This window comes from Leguminivora glycinivorella, chromosome 17 (assembly GCF_023078275.1).
Source record: "Leguminivora glycinivorella isolate SPB_JAAS2020 chromosome 17, LegGlyc_1.1, whole genome shotgun sequence".
In the NCBI taxonomy this organism is placed as follows: Eukaryota; Metazoa; Arthropoda; class Insecta; order Lepidoptera; family Tortricidae; genus Leguminivora; species Leguminivora glycinivorella.
This window is the reverse complement of record NC_062987.1, coordinates 20,627,189-20,650,809: the sequence shown is the minus strand read 5'-3', so window position 1 is coordinate 20,650,809 and position 23,621 is coordinate 20,627,189. Positions and strand designations below refer to the sequence as shown.

The 23,621-nt window shown below is 38.8% G+C and overlaps 2 protein-coding genes across 2 annotated transcripts; both read left to right on the top strand.

Moving 5' to 3' along the window:
- Positions 1 to 596: 596 nt before the first annotated feature.
- LOC125235644 (cuticle protein 79-like) lies at positions 597 to 5,845 on the top strand. The gene is made up of 4 exons (XM_048142245.1): positions 597 to 646; positions 3,935 to 4,075; positions 4,660 to 4,806; positions 5,616 to 5,845. The coding sequence occupies exons 1-4, from the start codon at positions 635 to 637 to the stop codon at positions 5,784 to 5,786; spliced, it is 471 nt and encodes a 156-aa protein (XP_047998202.1). The 5' UTR covers positions 597 to 634; the 3' UTR covers positions 5,787 to 5,845.
- Positions 5,846 to 8,758: 2,913 nt separating this feature from the next.
- Positions 8,759 to 23,567, top strand: LOC125235479 (endothelin-converting enzyme 2). Its single transcript, XM_048142051.1, has 15 exons — positions 8,759 to 8,824; positions 12,285 to 12,381; positions 13,102 to 13,196; positions 14,348 to 14,469; positions 16,780 to 16,960; positions 17,372 to 17,633; positions 17,920 to 18,223; positions 18,670 to 18,963; positions 19,381 to 19,578; positions 20,214 to 20,550; positions 20,660 to 20,708; positions 20,778 to 20,845; positions 21,486 to 21,616; positions 22,222 to 22,386; positions 22,945 to 23,567. The coding sequence occupies exons 1-15, from the start codon at positions 8,773 to 8,775 to the stop codon at positions 23,116 to 23,118; spliced, it is 2,529 nt and encodes an 842-aa protein (XP_047998008.1). The 5' UTR covers positions 8,759 to 8,772; the 3' UTR covers positions 23,119 to 23,567.
- Positions 23,568 to 23,621: the final 54 nt, after the last annotated feature.

Below are 23,621 nucleotides of genomic sequence, written 5' to 3'. Positions count from 1 at the left end.
GAATGTTAATTGAATTATAATTTACGTTATAGTTATTGAAACACGTTACAACTCACGAAAAACCGTTATTGTTGTATTATTTGTTCATCTGAAAAAAAAAACCATATTTAAAAAAAAACCAAGGTGCTCGGTTTTTTTTTTCATGTTTTTTTCACAATTCTGAAAAAAAACATTTGGTTTTTTTTTCTATTTACAACCGTAACACGTCTTCAATGTATCAAGATGTATACCTACAGACTGAGCTGTCCAACTTTTGTAAAAAGAGCGCTGTGGCACTCCGTCTATCGGCGGCTAAACATCTTGTATGGGATTTTTCTGTGCCATATCACGCAGTTTCGAGAATGACGCTGTGTCCGTGAACGTGTTAACAATACCATGGTCAAATTACATTTCACATCAACATGACAATCAGCTCTACTTCTTCGATACCACTAAAATCAAACACCCATAGTACAGGCTCTGTTTTTCTCAGAAATGTCGGTCCGTTTCTCGTCACGTTCGCCCAACGCACCTAAAATTAATTCCGCGGATGTCTAAACGCAAGCTGGATAAAATACCATCCCGTATATAAGGCGGCCGGCCCACTAATTGGTCATACAGCATTCTTAGCTCGCGAGCGGCGGTTATCCCAACTATGCGATACTTAGTGAGTATTTTTTGAATTTCTTTTTTAAGGAAAAGGGAGACAAAAAGTAATAAAAAAGTTAATGTTATGATTAAGCAGCCGCTAAAGGAAGAAATTTTCAATTTTAAAAATTACCTACATGCATACATTAAAAGATGACATTTTAAATTTTAATGGTAGCATACAGACATATAATCAAGACATGTATTCCCATTAAGAGCACATGAAACTACTCAAGTTTTAGTGCCACTCTTGGCAATTAAGGGGTTGAATGAAAATAGTGACATTCAAATTACATCATACCTTACAAACAAAATAATATTCACCATTGCAAAAAACTTTTTTTTACAAAGACACCTAACAAATAGAGGTAGATTTTTTAATACAGTCGCTCAAAAAGTGCCCGTTTTTTGGCTGTTTAGCGTGCGAGAAGTTGTATTTTACGCACTAGTGCGTAAAAAGTATGCGTTCCATTTTACGACTACTTACCGAGCTGTTTTAATATTAGGATATTTTACTAAGACGGAATAAAACTATAAACATACTATTAAGTGATTAAGGTTTAAAACATTGATATTTCATATGTAATTGTTTATTTTTAGTCATACGAAACATAATTTATAAAATGTTTTATACTTTGAAAAAGTGGCTCCTAATAAGTCGTGTAAACAGAACGTGAAATGGAACGAAACGCGTCGTCTGTCATTTAAAGTAGTGGCCTCTTACCAATGTTACCAATTTAATGCAAGCACGTTCGAAAACCTTAATATGTTACGCGATTTGTCATAATAATTTTATGTTATTTGCAATACTTCGAGGCATAAATGGTCGATTGAATTAAAATGTAGGTATATATTAAACAATCGTCACAAATCGTAAATGTTTATGTTTTTTATGGCACACAATGAAATAAATAAATTGTGTTGGATGAATAGTAAAATCGAAAATATGAACGCAAGTTTAAAAGCTTCAAAGCTTGAATTGTCAAAAATTGCGTCAATGTCACTGCGAAAATTGGGAGTTCGGATTGTTTATTGTTTTATTTCGTTGTAGTAGTGTTTTTTCGCAACTGTATAAAAACCGGCCAAGAGCGTGTCGGGCCTCGCTCAGTGTAGGGTTCCGTAGTTTTCCGTATTTTTCTCAAAAAATACTGAACCTATCAAGTTCAAAACAATTTTCCTAGAAAGTCTTTATAAAGTTCTACTTTTGTGATTTTTTTTAAATTTTTTAAACATATGGTTCAAAAGTTAGAGGGGGGGGACGCACTTTTTTTTCCTTTAGGAGCGATTATTTCCGAAAATATTAATATTATCAAAAAACGATCTTAGTAAACCCTTATTCATTTTTAAATACCTATCCAACAATATATCACACGTTGGGGTTAGAATGAAAAAAAATATCAGCCCCCACTTTACATGTAGGGGGGGTACCCTAATAAAACATTTTTTTCCATTTTTTATTTTTGCACTTTGTTGGCGTGATTGATATACATATTGGTACCAAATTTCAGCTTTCTAGTGCTTACGGTTACTGAAATTATCCGCGGACGGACGGACGGACGGACAGACAGACATGGCGAAACTATAAGGGTTCCTAGTTGACTACGGAACCCTAAAAACGTCGTTCGTCACACGTGCGGGAATGTCATTGTCAGGTAATGACATACTTCGCGCACTTATAACGAAATGTACTATTTCAGTACAGACGGTGCTTTTTTTACGCACTAGTGCGAGAAGTGGTTCCTTTCTTCTCTGGTCGAAACTTAGGAGGGCCATTTGTACCTACTGAAAAACGTCGTACGATACACGTGCGAAAAAGAAATTCGTAACTCGTGTCGATTTAAAACACTCTCTTCGGTAGTGTTTTAATTTATCGCCACTCGTTTCGAACTTCCTTTTTTACGCACTTGTATCGTTATGTACTAGGTATTTTATTCCAATATTAGTTTTATTTTTATTAGCACTTCAAATGTCCGGAATAATACCAATACACCAACGCAGTAAGATATTCGAGGGTTCATAAGAAATTAAATTACAAATAGAAAGCGATAGTGACTAATAGGAAAACTAAAAATATCACGCACGTGTATAGCTGACCTTAAGATCGGAACTTTAAAATAAAGAAAGTTGTATTTTATTCTTCCAAATTATTAGGGCAAAAAACTGCGTCAGCTTTTCAAGTCAGTGACTGGCAAGATGCTGCACAGGATCGGGACAGGTGGCGATCTCCCAATTCGTAGGCCAAGATTCACTTTGGATCACTGGCACAAATTCATTTTCATCATCGCACCGCTCGCCATCGACAGGGCGCTCATCCACACTGTACCTTGCAACCTAAATGGTCGCGCACCGTGCGGTTTCAGAGGAATTTCCTCCCACGAACGCTCCGGCTGTGGAATGAGCTCCCTGCCGAGGTATTGCCGATAAACAATAGTGGGGTTCTTCAAAAAAAGAGTGTACAAGTTTCTAATGGGTCGGCAACGCGCATGTGACAACCCTTGAGTTGCAGGCGTTCATAGGTTACGGTGACCGCTGTCCATCAGGCGGGCCGTATACCTGTTTGCCACCCAACGTGGTATAAAAAAAATAATTTATCAGGGTAAAAATAGCATTTTAAAAATCGATCCAACGCATTTAATCAAGTGCTCGGAGAATGTTTTCTGCCAGCAATTATGTTTACTTTCATCATCATTTAAAATCATGCACCTTGATGACATACAGTATCACCAGTTATGGGCTTATGGGGTTGTGTAGGGGAGACCTGGGCTAGTTGACTATAGGGGTAGGTTGACTTATTAAAAAATTGAGCCTAAAATCAAACTTGAGCTAACCAGCGATACGATATGAGATACGAGAGGCTCACCGGTGACTGAGCGGGGGGAGGTGATGGACTTTCGTACCTCACTGGTTGGCTCAAGTTTGATTTTTGCCTCAATTTTTTAATAGTTAGTCAACCTACCCCTATAGTCAACTAGCCCCGGTCTCCCCTAACCATCGGTAGCGCAGAGCTGTCCAACCAAAGTAACCCTGTCGTCCACAAAATGACGACCACTGACCCCCCAGAGTCCTCCTTGTAAGGAGCAGGTATATCTTCTTTTGGGAGGTATAATATATAAGTTATTTAACCATTGAGTTATTATTACGTATTAAATGGTCTTACGCCAAAAAAAAATTGCCCGAGCCTTTATAACGCGTCAGGGTCCACCCTAATAATAATTGAATTTCTAAATCCATCAGGGCCACAACAATCCAAAACTGCCACAGTATATTTCTCAGGATAATGTTCTAAATTTGAATATTTCTTCCGCAGGTATTATTCACAGTTCTGGCGGTGGCGTCAGCCGCGCCGAAGCCCGGAGGCCTTATCGGCGGCTACGGCCTGGGCGGCTACGGCCTGGGTGGCTACGGATTGGGTGGCTATGGACTGGGGGGCCTCGGGCTTGGACATGGAGTAAGTTTGCCTACAGTAATATCACAGATCTGGTGGCGGTACAACACGGGGTAGCGCTACTAAGAGTGTAAATAGAAGAATGTAGGCACAGATCTGGACAGTCGTCAATGAAGGCGTTAATAACCACAGGCTTCGACGTAGGTTATGTAAAAAATCAAAAGTTAATATAGTTAATGTAACATTCACTTCAGGTAACAGCAGCGGCAGCGTAAGCCTATCTGTGTGGCTACTAGGTACGAACTCTTGAATGTTGATTGCATCTGGAACACGAGGTAAAGAAGTCCTTGTTTATGCAGTTTTTCTTATGCAAGTTAAAATTGATGATGATGGTGATGATTAGATACTGTTGTCCCTCATCAGGGGCACATGGCTCTTAAGAACGGTTTCCACTTTTCCCGGTCAGGTCGACGCGGCCATCTTCAGGCGCTCTCGGTCGATGCCCACCGAGGCGACCTCCTTTTCCACTGTACGCCTGCAGGTAGCTCGGGGGCGACCTCTCCTCTTTGATCAGGGAATATTAAAAGGCAGCCCTTGCTTGAACAGATAGTTCTTTGTTAAAATTGATATTCAATGTTTAATTCCAGGTGTCATCAGTAAGCCTAGTGCAGCAACCGGTAGCGGTGGCTCAACCAGTAGTGCACGCCGCGCCGGTAGTGCAGGCCGCGCCTGTAGTCCACGCCCCTGTAGCCATAGCCAAACCTGCTGCCACCAGCTACTCCTCATTCCAACAGGTACTGCACTACCTACACGTTTACACGACTCATAGTACCCTAGTACTTTGACAGGAAAGAATGAACTCCGAGAGCCCTAGAAAGAGTCCGTCGAAAACGAGCTCCGAGTAGCCTGGTCAACCAGGCTGGAGTGATGATAGAAGAGTGTGAAGGCCATTTGCATTTAGGACAGCACAGTACCTAATACACCCTAGCGTGGTTCAGGCGCTTATGGTCTAGGAAACCATAGCCAAACCGACTCCACACTATAGCTACTCCTCATTCCAACAGGTACTGTAGCATGGAACCAGCGTGTAGACAGCGCGCAATGGCGTTGCCTCCCACACTGGCTGTTGGCAGCGTGATGGCATTGACATTACGCTGTCCCTGTCACAAAATATTATATATCTTCATCATCATAATTTATGGCAGCCAGTGTGGGAGCACTATGATTCGCGCGCGCCGTATGAGATTGCTTTCAACGTTATCACTGGTCGCATTCACACTCATTGTTCTGTCCTGCCAAATCCACTACACTCACCGTGTGATTCCGTTGAATAGTAGTAGGTAGATGTCGTAAGGGGGGGGGGACTTTGTACACGTGTCGTATTAGTCTAGTAGATATCGGAGACTAGAACACCGAAACAAACTCATCAAATCGATTGGATAAGTGGGGAAAAGTAGCTCCTTCATCATAAATTCCAATTAAGTACTTAGTCCAAGTTCCAACGCTTAACTTTTCAACCATAATTAGGTAACAAATGCTGGCTTTCCTATGGATTATGGTGTATTAGATTAAACATAATCATGTCTATACAATATTTTTCCAGGTCGTCCACCCAGTCTCCATCGCCCAGCCAGTGGTCCACGCCGCCCCCGTCATATCCCAGCCCATCGTGCACGCCCCCATCGCACAGCCCATCGTGCAGTCCATCGCACAGCCGATCGTGCAATCGTACCATGCGCCGGTCGCGTCCGTAGGGTACGGACACGGGTGGTAACAGTCCTAGGTAGACTCATGCGTCGAGATCGTTAGTGGCAATAAAGATTTGTACCCTGGTTCATCGTTTTCATTTTCTGCCGCATAGTATCTACACACAAAGAACATCTATTTATATACCATGGATGCAATAAATGAATATGAATAATATGAATGAAGGTAGTTGCCATGACTTATTGACAAATCACCATGTTACAATTCCAGGTAATCCACACTAGTCCGTACATTGTCAATGGTCAAAGAAATAAATGTCACACAGATTTTAGTTACGTATATATCATACAGCTAAATTAGATTTTTTGATTATTCATATTATCTAGTTACCAAAAAACTAAAATACCTGTAAAATACATTCCTACTTTGTTGATACTTATTACATTTGCCAAATAGGTAATAACTAGTTTTATCCTCTACATAATGTAGGTACAGACGGGTAATCCTAATCATGGACATATTTAACGCATAATACAATATTAAAACACTAACCTTACGCAAACGCATTTCATAACCTAAACAAAAGACTGATAAGTCACGTGACATAATGTAAACAAAGCCGTAATGATTGTACATAACAATGTCACCGGGGATCGGGAGCCTGCGTTGTATAATCGATGGCGCGTCACTACAGATCGCGTGCGGCTTATGACAGCTGCTGCTGTCACCACGCTGGATGGAAATCGCGGACCTATCGTCCTGAAAAGTAAAGCTCTATAGCTTTTAGAGCCCTTTGAGTAAAAAGTTAGATCCTTCAGTTTCCGAAAAACGAATAGGTACCCTACCCCAATTATTGGGTTTAGATGGCAAGACCCCAGGCTCAGGCCTATGGCAGGAAAACATAAATAAAGCAGAAGGCAGAGAAAATGATGATGATGTTTCACTTTTAGAATCAAGAATAGACTGTTTAAAGTAATAAAAGTGCACTATCCAAAGATTGTCCGGAAGAGATTGCTCTTTATCCATCAGGCAGCCCATTGTTTGCCTCTACCTAAAATTAATTGTTATATAATCAAGAATAGACTGTTTCAAAGTAATAAAAGTGCACTATCCAAAGGTTGCCCGGAAGAGATTGCTCTTTATCCATCAGGCAGCCCATTGTTTGCCTCTACCTATAATTAATTGTTATTTTCTAAGTTGTATCTTTATTCAGGTGTGCCAATAGAGTCTAGAGAATCTATGAATAGTTATGAATATAACTTAAAAATGTTTGCATTATTATGTTTTCCAAAAAAGGGATCAAAATAATAGAAAAACACAACTACAGCCTGGCAAAAAGGAGCTGGCGGGTTACCATGACGTGCTAAAGCCGTTCAGTTTAGGTTGAGAAGGAGGGACGGAGCTATGTACATAACTTGCTATAGCTGTGTCCCTTTCTCTCAACCTAAACTGAACGTCTTTACCCCCCCCCCCCCCCCTTCAAATTAAAACTGCCAACATTGTAGTGTCGTTCAGTTTCCTTACATTTATTACATTACATAATTATGTATTCAAGAAGCTAACGGCCAAGCTACAGTCTTTGGCCCATCGGCGGAAAGTCGCCAGTCTGTCGGTGTTTTACAGGTTGCACTTCGGGGAGTGTGCTCAAGAGCTACACGAGCTTATTCCACCGTCCCCATTCTACCATCGGACTCTTAGACGCACGGCCGGTTTCCATCCTTACTTGGTAGATATTCCACGAATCCGCACGAAGCGCTTTGCTTCTTCTTTTCTTATGCGCACTGCCAAGGAGTGGAATTCCTTGCCGGCGGCTATATTTCCGAGCTCATATAACCCGGCAACCTTCAAATCAAGAGTGAACAGGCATCTTCTGGGCGAGCTCACTCCATCGTAGGCCACGTCTTTGCCGTTGGCTAGTCTGTGGCCAAAAGTAAGCCCAAAAAATAAATAAACAAATAATTGATTAATGCTTGGTTTGCGGCACTCGCAAGTAAGCGCGCCAAGCGTCATCAGCGCGATACATGTCCGCCACGGGTACACTACACCTGCCAGAGTTGTGGCCGTGTTTGTCGCTCCCGTATTGGCTTACACAGCCATGAAAAACGTTGTCGGCCCACTTGACACTGCTTGTATAGTCTGTTATAGACTCGAAGGTCAATGATGAATGATAATTAATTTGAAGAGAACGACCCTCGCAAACTTTTCAATTTAGTCAATTTATTTTTGCCAGACTGTACTGTTTTATAAATCGTCCAAATTAGTTATTATTGTCCAGCGACCCGACCTAGTCCGACATACATCGGGCTACAGTGCATAATTTACTTTCAAGTACGTTATGTGTTTCCTTCCGTTCAGTGATAGGCATAGTGTTAATACATAAGCACTGCATTATCTGCTACCTATGTAATTTGCCTACCTACATAACATTTATTTTTTTAAAGTTTAAACCGGTTTACCCGGCAATTTTGTTGATTTCCACCCCTTAGTTTTTCAGTGGCGCTGGAACTTGAGCAGTTTTATGAGCTCTGTCTACCCCTTTTGGAAATACATGTCTGAGTATAATACGTATGTGATGAGACCGATATTAAAAATATCTAAAGAAATACAAACTTATTCAATCATGCGGATCATGCCTTAATATTTCAACAAACATATGGACATTCGAAAACAAATAGACAAGAATCTATAAACACAAACGCCTACTATTTATTTGTCTTCAAATATGTCCAAATTATCGGTCAATAATGGACACTCTACACAACGACCACCCGCTGAAGCCACAACAACTCAGTAACTGAAACGCTCTCAAACTGGTCGGTTCAAAACTTAAAAAAAAAACAAAAGACACTGGCCACGAAGGTTCGAAACTTAAAAATAAAAACAAAAGATACTGGCCGCGAAGATTCGAAAGTTAAAAATAAAAACTAAAGCAACTATCCGCGAAGAGACGTTTTAATTAAAAACGTTCGATATTTAAATTATGTGTTGTGAAGTTTTGATTTTTAGTGAGATACTTTTATGGTTTATGAGAGCGGAGAGATAAGTTTTTAAAAATGAATGCGTGGCCTGGTGAAGGTGGGGATATTATGGGACCCCATGTTACCAGTAAGTTATTGTACATCATTTTATACTACTACTGCGGTGCCCTTCTTGCGTGTATATGTTAACTAAGCTGGGCACAGACACATCAAAATCGCGATACTGCCTGGATGCATTGTTGCCAAAGTGGTGTGAAAGTGGCAATGAGTGGGATCTAGTGGAGAAACTGTGGGGAGGCCTAAGGGTGCCCAGCGGTAGGAAAACGAATTAAATAAATGCAACTAAAATAAGTTGAACCATCTTTAAAATTCATAATATGACACATATTAGGTACCTAACACAAAGTTTTGACAAATTAACAAATATTAAGAAATACGTGCAAAATGACCCAAAATGACCGGAAAACTTACAGAAAAAAATCCCTCCGTCCGTCCTCTACAAATAATAAGTACCTATATCCTATGATAAAACTGATTAGGTATACGCTTCGTACAGAATATTCAAAGTGAAATAAGACATAATATTTTAGTTTTCCATGACCCCATCAGAATTTATTTACATAACAAATAAACAGACCATCAAGAATCTAAATCTAGCGGCTTTTCCGTTGATAAGCGCCCGACCGCTGCAAATGCAAATTCGCGATAACTTACCGCCAAATCGTGACTCATCACACTTTTTACTTATTCTTTACTAGCTTTTTCCCGCGGCTTCGCTCGCGTTACTTTCAAAAATTACGGAACCCATACAAACTTCCACCTCCTACTTTAGGAAAGTGGAGGGTTGGAAAGAGACAAAACGTAGCCTATGTCACTCTCCATCCCTTCAACGAAATCAACTATCTCCACTTAAAAAGTCACGTCAATTCGTCGCTCCGTTTTGCTGTGAAAGTCGGGCAAACAAACAGACACACACACTTTCTCATTTTTATAATATTATAAGTAATAATATGGATGTTCCACTTAGATAAACTCTGCAGATATGTATGCAATTTATAGCTTTAGAAGCTTCGCCGGAAAATATGTGGAAAATCGGACGTTGCTGTTGTGAATTAATTTAAATAATTAGACCCAGCGCTCAAATATGCCTGATAACTTTAAAACACGATACAAAATTGAAGTAGATATCATACACGAAAGAAAAAACGACAAGGCCCAGGTGGCCGAGCCGGGAATCGAACCCGGGGGAAGCTTACGCGGCTAAAAAAAAATAATTTGATTTGTTCCCTAGTTGCACAATACAAAATTTAAATTTTGAAAAAAAAATCCGACATAGTGGACCGATTCTCTCCAAACATGGCTAAGAAACAAAAAAAAACGAAATCTAATCAGTTCTTCCGTTTAAAAGCTAAGATACCAAAGACAAAACCTCAAACTTAAAACATCCCGTCGTTTTTACGTTGGGAGTTAAAAACATGACCCATAAGTCCGTTTTCACATTATCCGTTCCGATATCGGAAGTCGGGAGAATTTCAATAGAAAAACTCCAAGATGGCGCCTGTAATGTATAGGATATCGGTCCGACATCCGACATCGGATCGGATAATGTGAAAACGTACTAAGGGCCATCATCCGGAGCATTGCATCAACCACAGTTAATAGACACATTCTGACGCAGCAAAGTCAGGAAATTCTCATGAAAGAAATTTTGCAAACGCTAAATTTGGTAACGGACGGTTTGCTGCGACCTACCCTAAGTTTCTTGCCAAAATTTGATGGGATGGTAAGGATCAGTACCTTATGAGCCGTTTATCTGCTTGACCCGTTTGACCTGTTTATAGCCTATCTTGTAAACTGCGATACCTATGTATAAAGTTTCTTTAAATGTTGAATAAGAGTAACTAAGAGTCGGTTGCATCAAACTGTCTGTCATCGTTAAAGCGTTCGTTAAAGTGTATTGTACGGGTTGTTCCATAACGTCTACAACGATGATGTGTGTGTCAAATGTGGTTGATGCAACTGGCCCTTAGTTAATTTTTTTTAATCACTATATTATAGTGATACCGAGTGAGTATTGTTCCCGTTTCTGGTGCAAAATTACCCATAATATTTATGGCGTTACCCCTTTATCGTTTTGCACCAAAAACGATTCGGCGCGGGGGCCCTTTCCTTTTTGCCGTAGCTTATTCGATATATTAATGTCACTAGCTCTTATGACAATGACAGCGCTGCGTGAACTGCTGTGTAAAATCAATAAGATTGCATTTAATAATGTAGCCAATAAACCCAGTTGCCGTCTGTGCAGAAAATAACCGGAAGCCATAAAAAGTACGGTTAGGTAGTCTAGTGCACCCTTACAACTATTATTTTTATTTACATGCCATTTTATTTAAAGTTAAAGTATACATCTCATTTGTAGTCTGCATTATTAGCGCTTCGCTTCTTCTTTTCTTATGCGCACTGCCAAGGAGTGGAATTCCTTGCCGGCGGCTATATTTCCGAGCTCATATAACCCGGCAACCTTCAAATCAAGAGTGAACAGGCATCTTCTGGGAGAGCTCACTCCATCGTAGGCCACGTCTTTGCCTTTGGCTAGTCTGTGGCTAAGAGTAAGCCCATTTATAATAATAAAAAACCGGCCAAGAGCGTGTCGGGCCACGCTCAGTGTAGGGTTCCGTAGTTTTTCGTATTTTTCTCAAAAACTACTGAACCTATCAAGTTCAAAACAATTTTCCTAGAAAGTCTTTATAAAGTTCTACTTTTGTGATTTTTTTCATATTTTTTAAACTTATGGTTCAAAAGTTAGAGGGGGGACGCACTTTTTTTCCTTTAGGAGCGATTATTTCCGAAAATATTAATATTATCAAAAAACAATCTTAGTAAACCCTTATTCATTTTTAAATACCTATCCAACAATATATCACACGTTGGGGTTGGAATGAAAAAAATATCAGCCCCCACTTTACATGTAGGGGGGGTGCCCTAATAAAACATTTTTTTTCATTTTTTATTTTTGCACTTTGTTGGCGTGATTGATATACATATTGGTACCAAATTTCAGCTTTCTAGTGCTAACGGTTGCTGAGATTATCCGCGGATGGACGGACGGACGGACGGACGGACGGACGGACAGACAGACATGGCGAAACTATAAGGGTTCCTAGTTGACTACGGAACCTTAAAAAAGAAAAATACCTAAGCTACCTCCTTGGTCGACGCTCTCTTCATGCTGCATGCTGAGTTTCTAGACGTCTTTACTCTTTAAGAAGACCACAGAATTTCAATCCCTTACGACTTCCAAGGTACCAAATTTCAGCTTTCTAGTGTTAATAACGGTCGCTGAGATTATCCGCGGATGGACGGACGGACGGACGAACAGATAGACAGACATGGCAAAACTATAAGGGTTCCTAGTTGACTACGGGACCCTAAAAAGGTAATCACTGGTTAGGTGGACGAAATGAGAGGAAACGACCTCAGTCCAACGCGCGCGCAAATCGCTTTACTTACATCAAAGTCGTATCGTCTAAATCAGCCCTTAACCCTTAAGTATCACAGACAATCTAGAAATGCATATATTTCTACAGGAACGGGAAGCGCTAAGACCACAACACCTCCTCTGAAGAATGGGAGCGATCTTCGGGAGTCAGGGTACCTGATCGCCGTTGGCTCCAGAACTGCCAGGTATTTTTTTTAAGAACTATAAAGTAAAGAATCAACGAAACACGTCGGAAACTAAATCTGATAGATATCTACGAGCGTTTCGTTTCGTGAGCGTTTGTGCCATTCGGGTACGTACCCAGGCCATTTGTTGGTTAACTTTGTAGGTATATTTTTCTTCTAAGACCCAACCCAACCCAAGACAATTGTTTTGCCTTTGAATATGTTCAAAATAGATTTTGGAATATGTATAGTAAATTTAGTACACAGGATTTAGGAGGTTACTACTTAATAAGTATTTGTTTTATTTTTTTTTAAGTTTTCTGATTGTCAAATGGATTAAAATAAAACTGAGGAGTTTACATTTAAAGTGTTTAGTGATGTATTTTTAACCCCCGACGCAAAAACGACGGGGTGTTATAAGTTTGACGTGTCTGTCTGTCTGTCTGTCTGTCTGTCTGTCTGTCTGTCTGTCTGTCTGTCTGTCTGTCTGTCTGTCTGTCTGTCTGTCTGTCTGTCTGTCTGTCTGTTTGTCTGTGTGTGTGTCTGTCTGTGGCACCGTAGCTCCCGAACGGGTGAACCGATTTCGATTTAGTTTTTTTTGTTTGAAAGCTGAGTTAGTCGGGAGTGTTCTTAGCCATGTTTCATGAAAATCGGTCCACTATGTCGCGGTCGGGGGTTTTTTCAAAATTTTTATTTTGTGGTTATATTTGGAAATGATTTATCTGACAATGATTTTTGCAGGTTCAGAAGAAAACACCAAAGCAAGATGCTCTTGATTATGCTGTTAGTGCTTCTACTGCTCTTACTCTGTATAGCCATAGTGATGACTGTTCTTTGTGAGTATTTCAATGTAAATAGTTGTTCTTTTTTGATAATTCGAACTCTATCTTAGGCACTGGTCCCACCGCGAGCTAGTAAACTATGAGCTATCGGCTATAAAAACGAACAAAAGATAATCACTCCCTTGCAAATAAAACAGACACGGCGATATTGATAGATCACCGCTGGGCGAGTAACTATAAACATCGCCGTGTCTCTTTTATACCGTCGGTTGAGAGTACCGAGTTTCCGAAAAAACGTAGCGCTTCTGCCAAAAAAATTGCAATCTTGTTGTCTGGAGAATTCGATTTTAGACGTTTAGCGATGGATAAAATCTAACATGCAGTTTATAAACTTGTAACAAGATTTTGCACAAATGCTTCCAAAAAATTAAGGAACTAGCCGTCTTTAATGTACAATAAATTCCAATATACTTCGCTCAGTTAATCTTACGCTCAGTAAAATGGAAAGAAACATACGGGGTGAGCCCTTTCGGTAACTAGTACAGCCCACAACTTGAGCAGTTGGGCAACCAAAAATAAACATTGATTGAATAAGATAGTAGTTGACATAGCGGTTTCGGCTAGCCTATAGCTCCGAGAAGAATTTATTATTACTCTATCACGGTGTAACATGAGGAAACCGAAAGATTTTAATTACGCATTCCTGAGGGCAAAATAAAGATAAAATGTTATATGACGGCAAATATTTCGGCAAAAAAAATTTTTTGTATTTTTTTTAGTTTTTTTTCGGATGTATTTTCACATAAAAAGTAAATGGGTATTCCTAAAGTTGGCACTTAAAATAAAAAATTTCAATTTTTTTCTAAATAGTCTTTGCCGTTGGCTAGTCTGTCTGTAGCCAAGAGTAAGCCCATTTATAAAAAAAAAAGTACTTTTTTGCAACGAGTCACTAGTTACTTTTTGATATCTATCAATGAGGATAGTTAGATTATATCTGATAACGGCGTCATCGCCAATCGCCATCAAAACAGCGTTTTGTTCTGACAAATAATATTTTTTTTTTAATGCTTATAGTTCTGAAAGTAGGCGAATACCAGAAAAGTTTATATGACATTTTTCTCTTCTAATATGATGAGGAATACGCTGTTTAAATTAATCGGTTTCGTTATGTTACACCGTGTATGTACGAGTATTATTTGTTGTAGATATCAAACAAAAGCGGCACAGGCCGCACCGAGTTTGCGAGACCAAGGAGTGCCTGCGTTCTGCCGCCAACCTTGCCCTGTCTATGGACACCTCTGCAGACCCTTGCGATGACTTTTACAAGGTATTAGTCAAATAATTTATTTGAGTCATTCTCATAAAATATGTCTGCGGTCTAGATACCTCAACTTAACCCAGTTAGGGCCACTTGCACCAACGAAAATGGAGGGTTAACCCACCATTTTATATGGAATTTGACAGTTAACCCACCTAACCCTAAGTTAAGTGGTTTGTGCAAGTGGGCCTTACAGGGGCTTCCTAACCGAACGGGATTACACTATAATATAAGTATTATCGCAAAATGTGCGATGAAATGTAGTAGGTGTTCATAGTTATTGACGGTCGCGCGATCAATAAGCTAGTTTCCTATACTTAAAATAAAATAGTTTATGCAGTGCACGAAATAAAGCACCAGGCACCAAAAGAAAAATAGAAACAGTAGTTATGTTTAAACATAATTTAAATTTAATAAGTCAAAGATATAAAGTAAATGAATTGACCGTGATGACACTCCTCAGTATTTCATAGTAATTTCATATTAGCAAATCGTTTTGACAGTTCATAAAAAGAATCTGATTTGACTAGTAGGAAACTAGCCTATTATACCTTATACTTACCTCGTTTAGTTCAATTGTTTGAACGGGAGTCTAACGATTTGCAAGTACCTACCAATGACGTATCGACGTTCAAATTGGTTGTTCCGCTCGCCTGAAAATTAAATAATTCATGGGTAATTGTGTTCGATTTTATAATAAACTTCCGAATCATATTACTGACTTGTCAATTAATAAATTTAAGAATCATGTAAAGCGTGTACTCATTTCCAAAGCTTATTATACAACACAAGACTACATGAATGATAAAACAACGTGGGATTAATTGTTATTCGAAATGGTTTCTTATTTTTACGTTTATTATTATTATTATTGTTGATGAAATTAATATTGTATTTTTTTGGACATTGGATTTTTCCTAGAAATATTCTAGACATGTATTTTTATATATACATATACCTAATTATATATTTTTTGTTTAACGATTATTTTTATATGAAATTGTATATTATAGACTCAATATTATTATGAACAATAATTTACAACAATAAATTGCTCTGATAATTAGGTTAGATTAAGATCATAATATATATGTAATGAACTATTCATAAGAGCTTGTAACTAGGCCTACATGAATAAAGATATTTTGAATTGAATTGAATATCGTATTTATTTTTTTCTTGTTTTCATTTTTATTTATTTTCTGTTGAGTTGATTGATAGCCTGTTCCAATTTTCAAAGGAGTACTTTTATATTTCATTCATCACTTTTAAAATCGATCAATAGCTGTATTTAGAAATATTTTAGTCTCACAAGACCTAAGTAATTGACTAGCAATGACAAATGACCAGGGGGGTTACCATGACGTGCTAAAGCCGTTCAGTTTAGGTTGAGAGAGAGGGACGGAGCTATGTAACTGCTATAGCTGTGTCCCTTTCTCTCAACCTAAACTGAACGTCTTTAGTACGTCATGGTAACCCCCCAGGTCACCCATCAAAAGTAATAACTTTCAAACAACCTATTCTAAAATCCAGGCAGTCTATCATTACCGGCGCCCTAAAAACCCCGATAGCTAAAGTAAACTTTATCGTTACCTACATGTCGTGACATGGGACATGTCCAGCCTGTTCGATAGATGGCCTAGATATCGTTGCATGTCATTATTAATGAACCCTGGAATAATTTAGATGTCTCTGTTGTTTTAGCGATATAAAAGTACATATTTAATAAGCCGCCATTTTACATAATTATTGGTCATTTGATGTCTGAGTTGTGATTATTTAGGTAGTTAAAAATTGAAAAATAAAAAAACTAAAGTCATAATTGCAGATTGACTTGATAGGCCAAAGGAAGGACCCACTAGTCATCATTCTCCTTTAGATTATTAAGCATACGCAAAATTATTGTTTTCTCGGCAACTCATTGAAGTGATATTTTATTATGGAGGTATTTTTGCATGGTATTACTTTGGTTGCATGCAGAATACGTATGGTGAAGGAATGAATACTAAAAACAACAAATAAGTGTGCGGACCAAAATTTGAACATCCATAGAATTTGAATGATGTTGATTTTAAGGTAACTGGCATACCCCATGGCTATCATGGTAGTTCCACAGAAGAATAACATCTCAAAACGTAGTAAATTACTTGGCTTATCCTGATTACATCGAATATCATCATGCGCAGATCCAGGGGGAGGTCACGCCCCCCCCCCCCCGCCCCCTGGAGCCTAGATTGGCTATACAAATAGACCACGTGACCCCCCCCCCCCTGGGCACGAAGCTGGATCCGCGCTTGAATAACATCTTCTTAATTTCAGTACGTGTGCGGTAACTGGGCAGTAGATCACCCTCGTCCAGACGCTTATCGCTCCTATGATTGGTTCAGAGACAAGCAAACCAAGGTCTACACTGTAGTTAGGGACTTCTTGAGTGGAAACGGCTCTGGACCAAGGCCAGTGCAACAGGCGAAGGATATGTATGCTGCTTGTATGAATACAGGTACCTTCTTGTATCTTTTAGTATGTGTGGTTAAGCAGTGCTTTTTGCTTCTGGTGGCGTACCGCTCCTATGAATAGTTCAGAGACAAGCAGACCATAGTCAACACGGTCGTTGGAGACTTTCTGAGCGGGAATGGCTTTGGTCCCAGATATGTTCAGTAGTCGAAAGATATGTACGCTGCTTATACAGGACTTAGGTCTGTACTTATCATCTTTAGAAAAAAAATAAACATGGAAAATATATTTCGTCGGACGAGACTTTAAATCATGAATGATTTCGGGATATTTGTCTACATTTACTTGAACTATCAAAACCCGTAGAGAGCGAAAACTTATATGTACCTACTATATCTTCCATGCGCCTTTATAAAATCAAGTACTTTATGTTTTACTAAGCTCAATTTTCTTACAGAAACCCTGGACAAACTCGGCCTAAAACCCGTCATAAAAGTGCTCGAATCGCTGAACCTCCCATCTTATCCCACCTTCGTAAACATCACCGAAGACTTCGACTACTCCTCGTACAACTTCGACTGGCTAGAAACGGTGATTCAGGTTAAAGTGAAGCTGGGCATGGATGTGTTGATCGGGTTCGATATCTTCACTGATCCGAGGAATTCTTCCGTTTATAGGCTGGTGATGGGATCGCCGGAGACTACTAATCCCTTTCCTAGGTAAGGCAGAATATTCATACTTGACACAATTACAATTTCTAGAGTTTATTTAAAATTTTTGTGGAGGAAAATGATTTCCTTTTTCTATGAATTAGAGCTGGTCGTTCGGTCGGTCAACACTCCAACCATAACCTCCACCGCTCATAAAAAACCCAAAAATTTACCTACTCAAGAAAATATCCACTCCTATTATTTCTAAACGGCAGAAGATTCTCCAAATCTTCCAATAATAAAATTAACCTTACTTTTGCTTTATTATCATCTTCTCTTATTTTTTGTCTTTCAGTGTACACAACGAAAGGAAACGCCACGCTGGTAAGAAAAGCCAAAGACTTGGTATTCCATCAAATCCTAAAAAGCCAGATGACTTCATTCTATTCAACAACGAAAACTACTTCGAAAGTATGGAAAAGTCGAGTGACGAGAACAAACATGCACATATATACAAACTATTTTATGCAGAACTTATAAAACTGTTTGTTTTGGAATCTGGTGGTCGTGATGTTTCCAAACTTAGCGAAACTGAACTTGATCAGAACATATTTTTGACCGCAGATGAATATTGGTCTATCAACAATGACCTATACGAGGTAAGATAACTAATAATGATAATTATATAAAAAGTTAAACAGTACAAAAGATATTTTTAAATTATGATTTAGAAGGTACTTACCAGAATTAGTTCATTAATAATTCAGAAATGTTCGATAAGTATAATAGTACCATTCTAGGTACTAGTGAGCAATGGATCGATAGGTAATTGTATATTCTAGCCGTACGCCTACGTCACCTAAATACTAGTATACTCTGAAATAGTTCCACGTAGGCGACTAAAATAAAAGAGCAATAATTTATAACTTGTGTCGATGCCCTCAATATTCTTTATGGTGACTCATAAAATAATCAATGTCTTCGATTTCTTTTACTATCTACAAAGTAAGGTAAACGTCCTAGAGAACGATAGTCTAGATCAATATTTGTAGAAACTGTCAGCTATTTATCACCTTTTTTATAGATACTTTTATTTTTATTCCAGTTAGAATCGGATAACAGTACAATTTCCGATGAAGAATTATTCTCAAATATACCAGAATTCACAGTAGATGAAATCCAAGCACACACAGATGCTGTTGTAGAAAGCAACAATGCAACAGCTTCTCCTATCTGGAAGCGGTACTTGGAAGGAGTATTCAATATCAGCAACGTTGAGCTAGATTATCAAAATGACAAGATTTTGGTGTCTGATGCTGATTTGAAATATATGTCTCTGATGTCGGCGTTGGTTGCTAGGACGCCACCGGTTGTTTTGGAGTTGTATATTTGGATCAAGGTAAGCTCAAATACAGTAGGTGTAGGTACTGTTTTGTAAATCCGGAAATTATTTTGAAATTGCAATAGTTAATTTATTTTCTATTAAAAATAGGAAAACTAACTATATGATGGGCCTTACGAGGAAAAATAATGGAGTAAAAAAGACTTAAAAAGTATTCAAAATTCTCATCAACTTACCCACTATGCAGTAGCTAAAAATTCACGTTTTGAACGACAAAAAATTTTTGAAATTAAAAATGGCAACATGCAATGTAATGTAACCTGAGGTACCACGGGTTATAAAAGACGTTCACCTAACGTTATACGTCGAAATATTTTAACATAATGGCGACTCCGTGGTTTCCAGAGAGCCACGGCGACTAACATCCAATGTAGTTTGACTTTATTTTTCTACATTTGTGTGACTTTTCTCCAGGTAATGGAAGTAATGTCCGTCCACACAACGTCGGAAGTCCGCACGCTGTTCCAACGCTCATACGACGCCATGCACCCGCACCGCGGGGCCCCGTCGCCGCGCAGCCTCATGTGCGCAAGCGCAGTCAATGACCTTATGGGCATGGCTGTATCTTACGCCATTGCTGACCCTAGCTTTTATAACGTTACCAAACCCAAGGTAATCAAAATTTTGATGTTTGAAACTATATTTTCGCTTAAAACTCATCTACTGAATTCTTACCACAACTTGCGTTGTCGCGCGCGAGTCCATACATCTAGCGCGACTTCAAGTATGGACTCGCAGGCGAGAGTGCCAGTTGTGCTAGACCGCCAAGTTATCAGATTTAGAGTTACTAGGGGGTCGAACACGCTCAACCAGATTTTTTAAGAAGGCAATTTGATGATTTATATTTTGAGCTTGTTGTTGTAGTCCTAAGGCACCCCAGAGGTGCAAAGAGCTTAGATGAATTTTGAGCTTAGATGTAGTTAAATACTGAGATTATCCGCGGACGGACGGACGGACAGACAGACATGGCGAAACTATAAGGGTTCCTAGTTGACTACGGAACCCTAAAAAAGGTACTAGTATTTTGTAGGTAGTATAAGGTTTATCTGATTGATTATCAATTCAGGCTAATGTTGCTTTTAACAAATTGAATGTTTATGACAAGACATGTTTTGGTATTAAACATTTGTACTCTATTTAATTAGTTACAAAGAGTAATAGCCTGATAAAGTCCAAACACTTGAGACATAAAGATCAAAGACTCCAGTAGGTATTCCAACAAAGTAACAATAAAATGTTGCCTTCAGATTAAAACCATGCTCCACGAAATGAAAAACGCACTGTCCCACCTAGTGGGGCAAGCTAAATGGATGGATGATGATACAAAGCTAGCAACGTACCAGAAGATCATCCAAATGAAATCACTCATAGGATTTCCAGACTGGCTACTAGACGAAGGGAAACTAGAACAGTATTACGAAGGAGTAGAAGTAAATGTGGACACACATTTAGATAACATGATAAATATAATACAAGTCAAAATTAAGAAGGCTCTAAACAAGTTTAGGAATGGAAATAACTTTACGTGGGCCACAGATCCTACTGAAGTTAATGCGTATCATACTTTTCAAGAAAACACTATAAGTGAGTACTTTCTTAAAGATTTGACTTTAAACGTATGAAATTTAAAATAAAGAAATAGTAGACTTCTGAATATAATTCAATCAAATTCTTTTTAAATTTTTGGACGCAGCTATACCTCTTGTAATGTTGCAATATCCATTCTTTGATTTGGGACTAGAGTAAGTATTCATCAGCAAATATTGTTGTTAATGCGACTGACAATTTTGTAACATTATTAAATTTTACAGCTCCCTCAACTACGGGTCTCTCGGTACCGTGTTGGGTCACGAGATAACTCATGGATTTGACAACTTTGGTAAGTTGGACTCTTCTTTTGTCCTATTCACAAAGAAATTAGTCAGCTTACAGTGTTAACTCTTTAAATTTTATTTCTCTATGGCCCACTTGCACCAACCACTTAACTCAGGGTTAGTTAGCTGTTATCTGTCAAATTCCATATAAAATGGTGAGTTAACCCTCTGGTTAACCCTCCATTTTAGTTGGTGCAAGTGGCCCTATGAAGTCTATGAGCTGATATGCATGCAAGACTAAAATGATAATGAAAAAATATCTTTGAGCCGATTTCGGTTTCATTAACGCTAATTGTTTATCGTTACTAATAACTTTAGCATCTTCATTTAGAAATTTATTTGGTGCATTATACATAGTTTTCGTTATTGGTGGGTACTTTTCTTTACTAATCTCACACAGTTATTGTATATAAGTCTTATATTTATTGTATAAAACTTCCCCTCCCCTTCCCCTTTCAACGAGTACTGTTACAATACAAACCCTGTTGTGTTTTAATGTTTTCCTTTTTTTAATTTTAGGTTTGTAAAGTTTGATACTAACTACAGTGAGCTACAAAATTGCATGGGGAAGTTATGAATAAATTCATTGATAAATTCGCCATGAACTTTTGCAGCTCTCAGTCTTCAATCTTCTTTACTCCGCAGGCCGTCAGTTTGACAAGAACGGCAACCTGCTCCCCTGGTGGTCCAACAGCACCGTACACGAGTTCATCAACATGACGCAGTGCTTCATCGACCAATACAATGACTACTACATCCCTGAGCTAGATGAACATGTAAGTTATTGGAGAGCACCTGACGAAAAACTTAAACCAATAAGGCTGGTTAATATGTGTTAACTTCAGAGAGCGTTTTACGACAACTTCATCAACTCCATACAAATTGGTCGCGCGGATCGCTCCGCTCGGACGTGACACTAAAACTAGCCTAGAGGAATGTTTAGATATATGTGAGCACCTTGGACAATCTTTCTGTCAAGCAAGTATGGTCGCGCGATAAATGATAAAACAGGGGGCCGTCCCTATCGCACTATTTGTAAAAGTTTTGTGACTTACCAATAGTTGGCGTGATTCCTACACTAGGTAATCCCTGTCCCCTAGGAAATCAAATTACAACCGAGTTAGTCCGTTTTCACATTATCCGATCCGATATCGGATGTCGGAAGGATTTCAATGGAAAAAATCCAAGATGGCGCCTGTAATGTATGGGATATCGGTCCGACATCCGATATCGGATCGGATAATGTGAAAACGCACTTACAAGTACAGACGCGAATTGATACAGAAAGAGAATAAATTTTATTATTTTTTGTGTTCGCAACCTTAGGTTAGTTACTCTTGTATTGAGATGTGAAGTATAGAAATATTTAATAATATAACAGGTAGACGGCAAGAAGACCCTAGGAGAGAACATAGCCGACAACGGAGGCCTACGGGAAGCCTTCGCAGCCCTGAGAGAACATTTACATAAGCACGGCCCTGAACCAAAGCTTCCTGGCTTCGAGCATATGAGCTCGGAACAACTATTCTTCTTGTCTTATGGAAATGTGAGTAGCTGGTGAACCATTAAGTGTAATGTTGCTAATGTTGGAACTTCGGGCATGTTTTCCGTTAGCAAAGGTTTGATTGACTGATTATTCCCTGACCGATTTCTTATATCTTATCTTATATCTATGAGCCTTTTAGATACACTTCGACCCATTGGGATCTTTTGTGTAATCCTGACCGGTTTCGGCCACGGTGAGTAGACCACTGGGTTACAAGTGGCGGCACATAAGTTAAGCACTGAGTGAAATGTGGAGGGGATAACTGTGCATGGGGACGCATACCCTTGAACCCCCTGTAATAACCTGAGAGACCTGTTTTTTACTTTTGCTCAATAACGGTCAGCGCTCAAGTATTGTGTCACCACTTGTACTCTTCTACTCTCTAGTGCACCTATACTCTTTTCGTTTTTTCATCGAAGGACCTTTCCAAGTCTCAGTTGAGACGGATAAGTGATTACCTATTTGTTTGTGCAAAAAAGAATTCATTGTTTTATATTTGCGATCATTTATTTCTCCATCTACCTACCTTGTAAGTGTCATATCATCTTCTTCCCACAGCTATGGTGCGGAGTATCAACCAAAGAGTCCCTACAAGACGAACTGTCGGACGAACATTCGCCGCAAACAGTGCGCGCGCGCGGCGCCCTACAAAACAGCGCGGACTTCGCTCGAGCCTGGCGTTGCAAGCGTGGCAGTCCCATGAACCCTGCTACAAGATGTATCATATTCTAACCCTGCATGGTATCATATAGGTTTCAATTTTAACTATAAAACTCCCGTGAGACACAGACATATTTAAAAATATTTTAAGCGGGTTACTCACGTATCGTCCATGTCGATATAACGTTCGACATGTTTCGATTAATTTCCGAGGATCTTTTTCAAGAGTAGCGACTGGCCCGCCTTTACGGGTAAAAAGTTTTTTTTAGGTTTTATTTTCGGTTTTGTTACCTAGTTTTTTTTTTTCTATTTTAATTGGAATCTTACCAATTAGTAGTGAAAAGGTAATTATTTAAGTATAGTAAATATGTACTTAACTATAAAAAAAGTCAACATAGAGAAATTGTATGTTCTTGTACTTCTTACCAAAGATAGTTTTAATAGATGTGTTTCTTATGCGGTAATAAATTTTTAAACATAGCAAATTGGACTACATTTTATAAGCTTGATATTAAAGTTAAGTTTTACATATTGGTACTAGTCAAATAAATAAAACAATACACCCATAACGATGT

Excerpts from the sequence above, each read along its gene's own strand:
- LOC125235479 (XM_048142051.1), top strand. The coding sequence starts at position 8,773 with ATGAATGCGTGGCCTGGTGAAGGTGGGGATATTATGGGACCCCATGTT. Across the intron at positions 18,224-18,669 it reads TCAACAATGACCTATACGAG|TTAGAATCGGATAACAGTAC; the intron begins GTAAGATAACTA and ends TTTTTATTCCAG. Across the intron at positions 18,964-19,380 it reads AGTTGTATATTTGGATCAAG|GTAATGGAAGTAATGTCCGT; the intron begins GTAAGCTCAAAT and ends ACTTTTCTCCAG.
- LOC125235644 (XM_048142245.1), top strand. Across the intron at positions 4,076-4,659 it reads GCCTCGGGCTTGGACATGGA|GTGTCATCAGTAAGCCTAGT; the intron begins GTAAGTTTGCCT and ends GTTTAATTCCAG. Across the intron at positions 4,807-5,615 it reads GCTACTCCTCATTCCAACAG|GTCGTCCACCCAGTCTCCAT; the intron begins GTACTGCACTAC and ends ATATTTTTCCAG.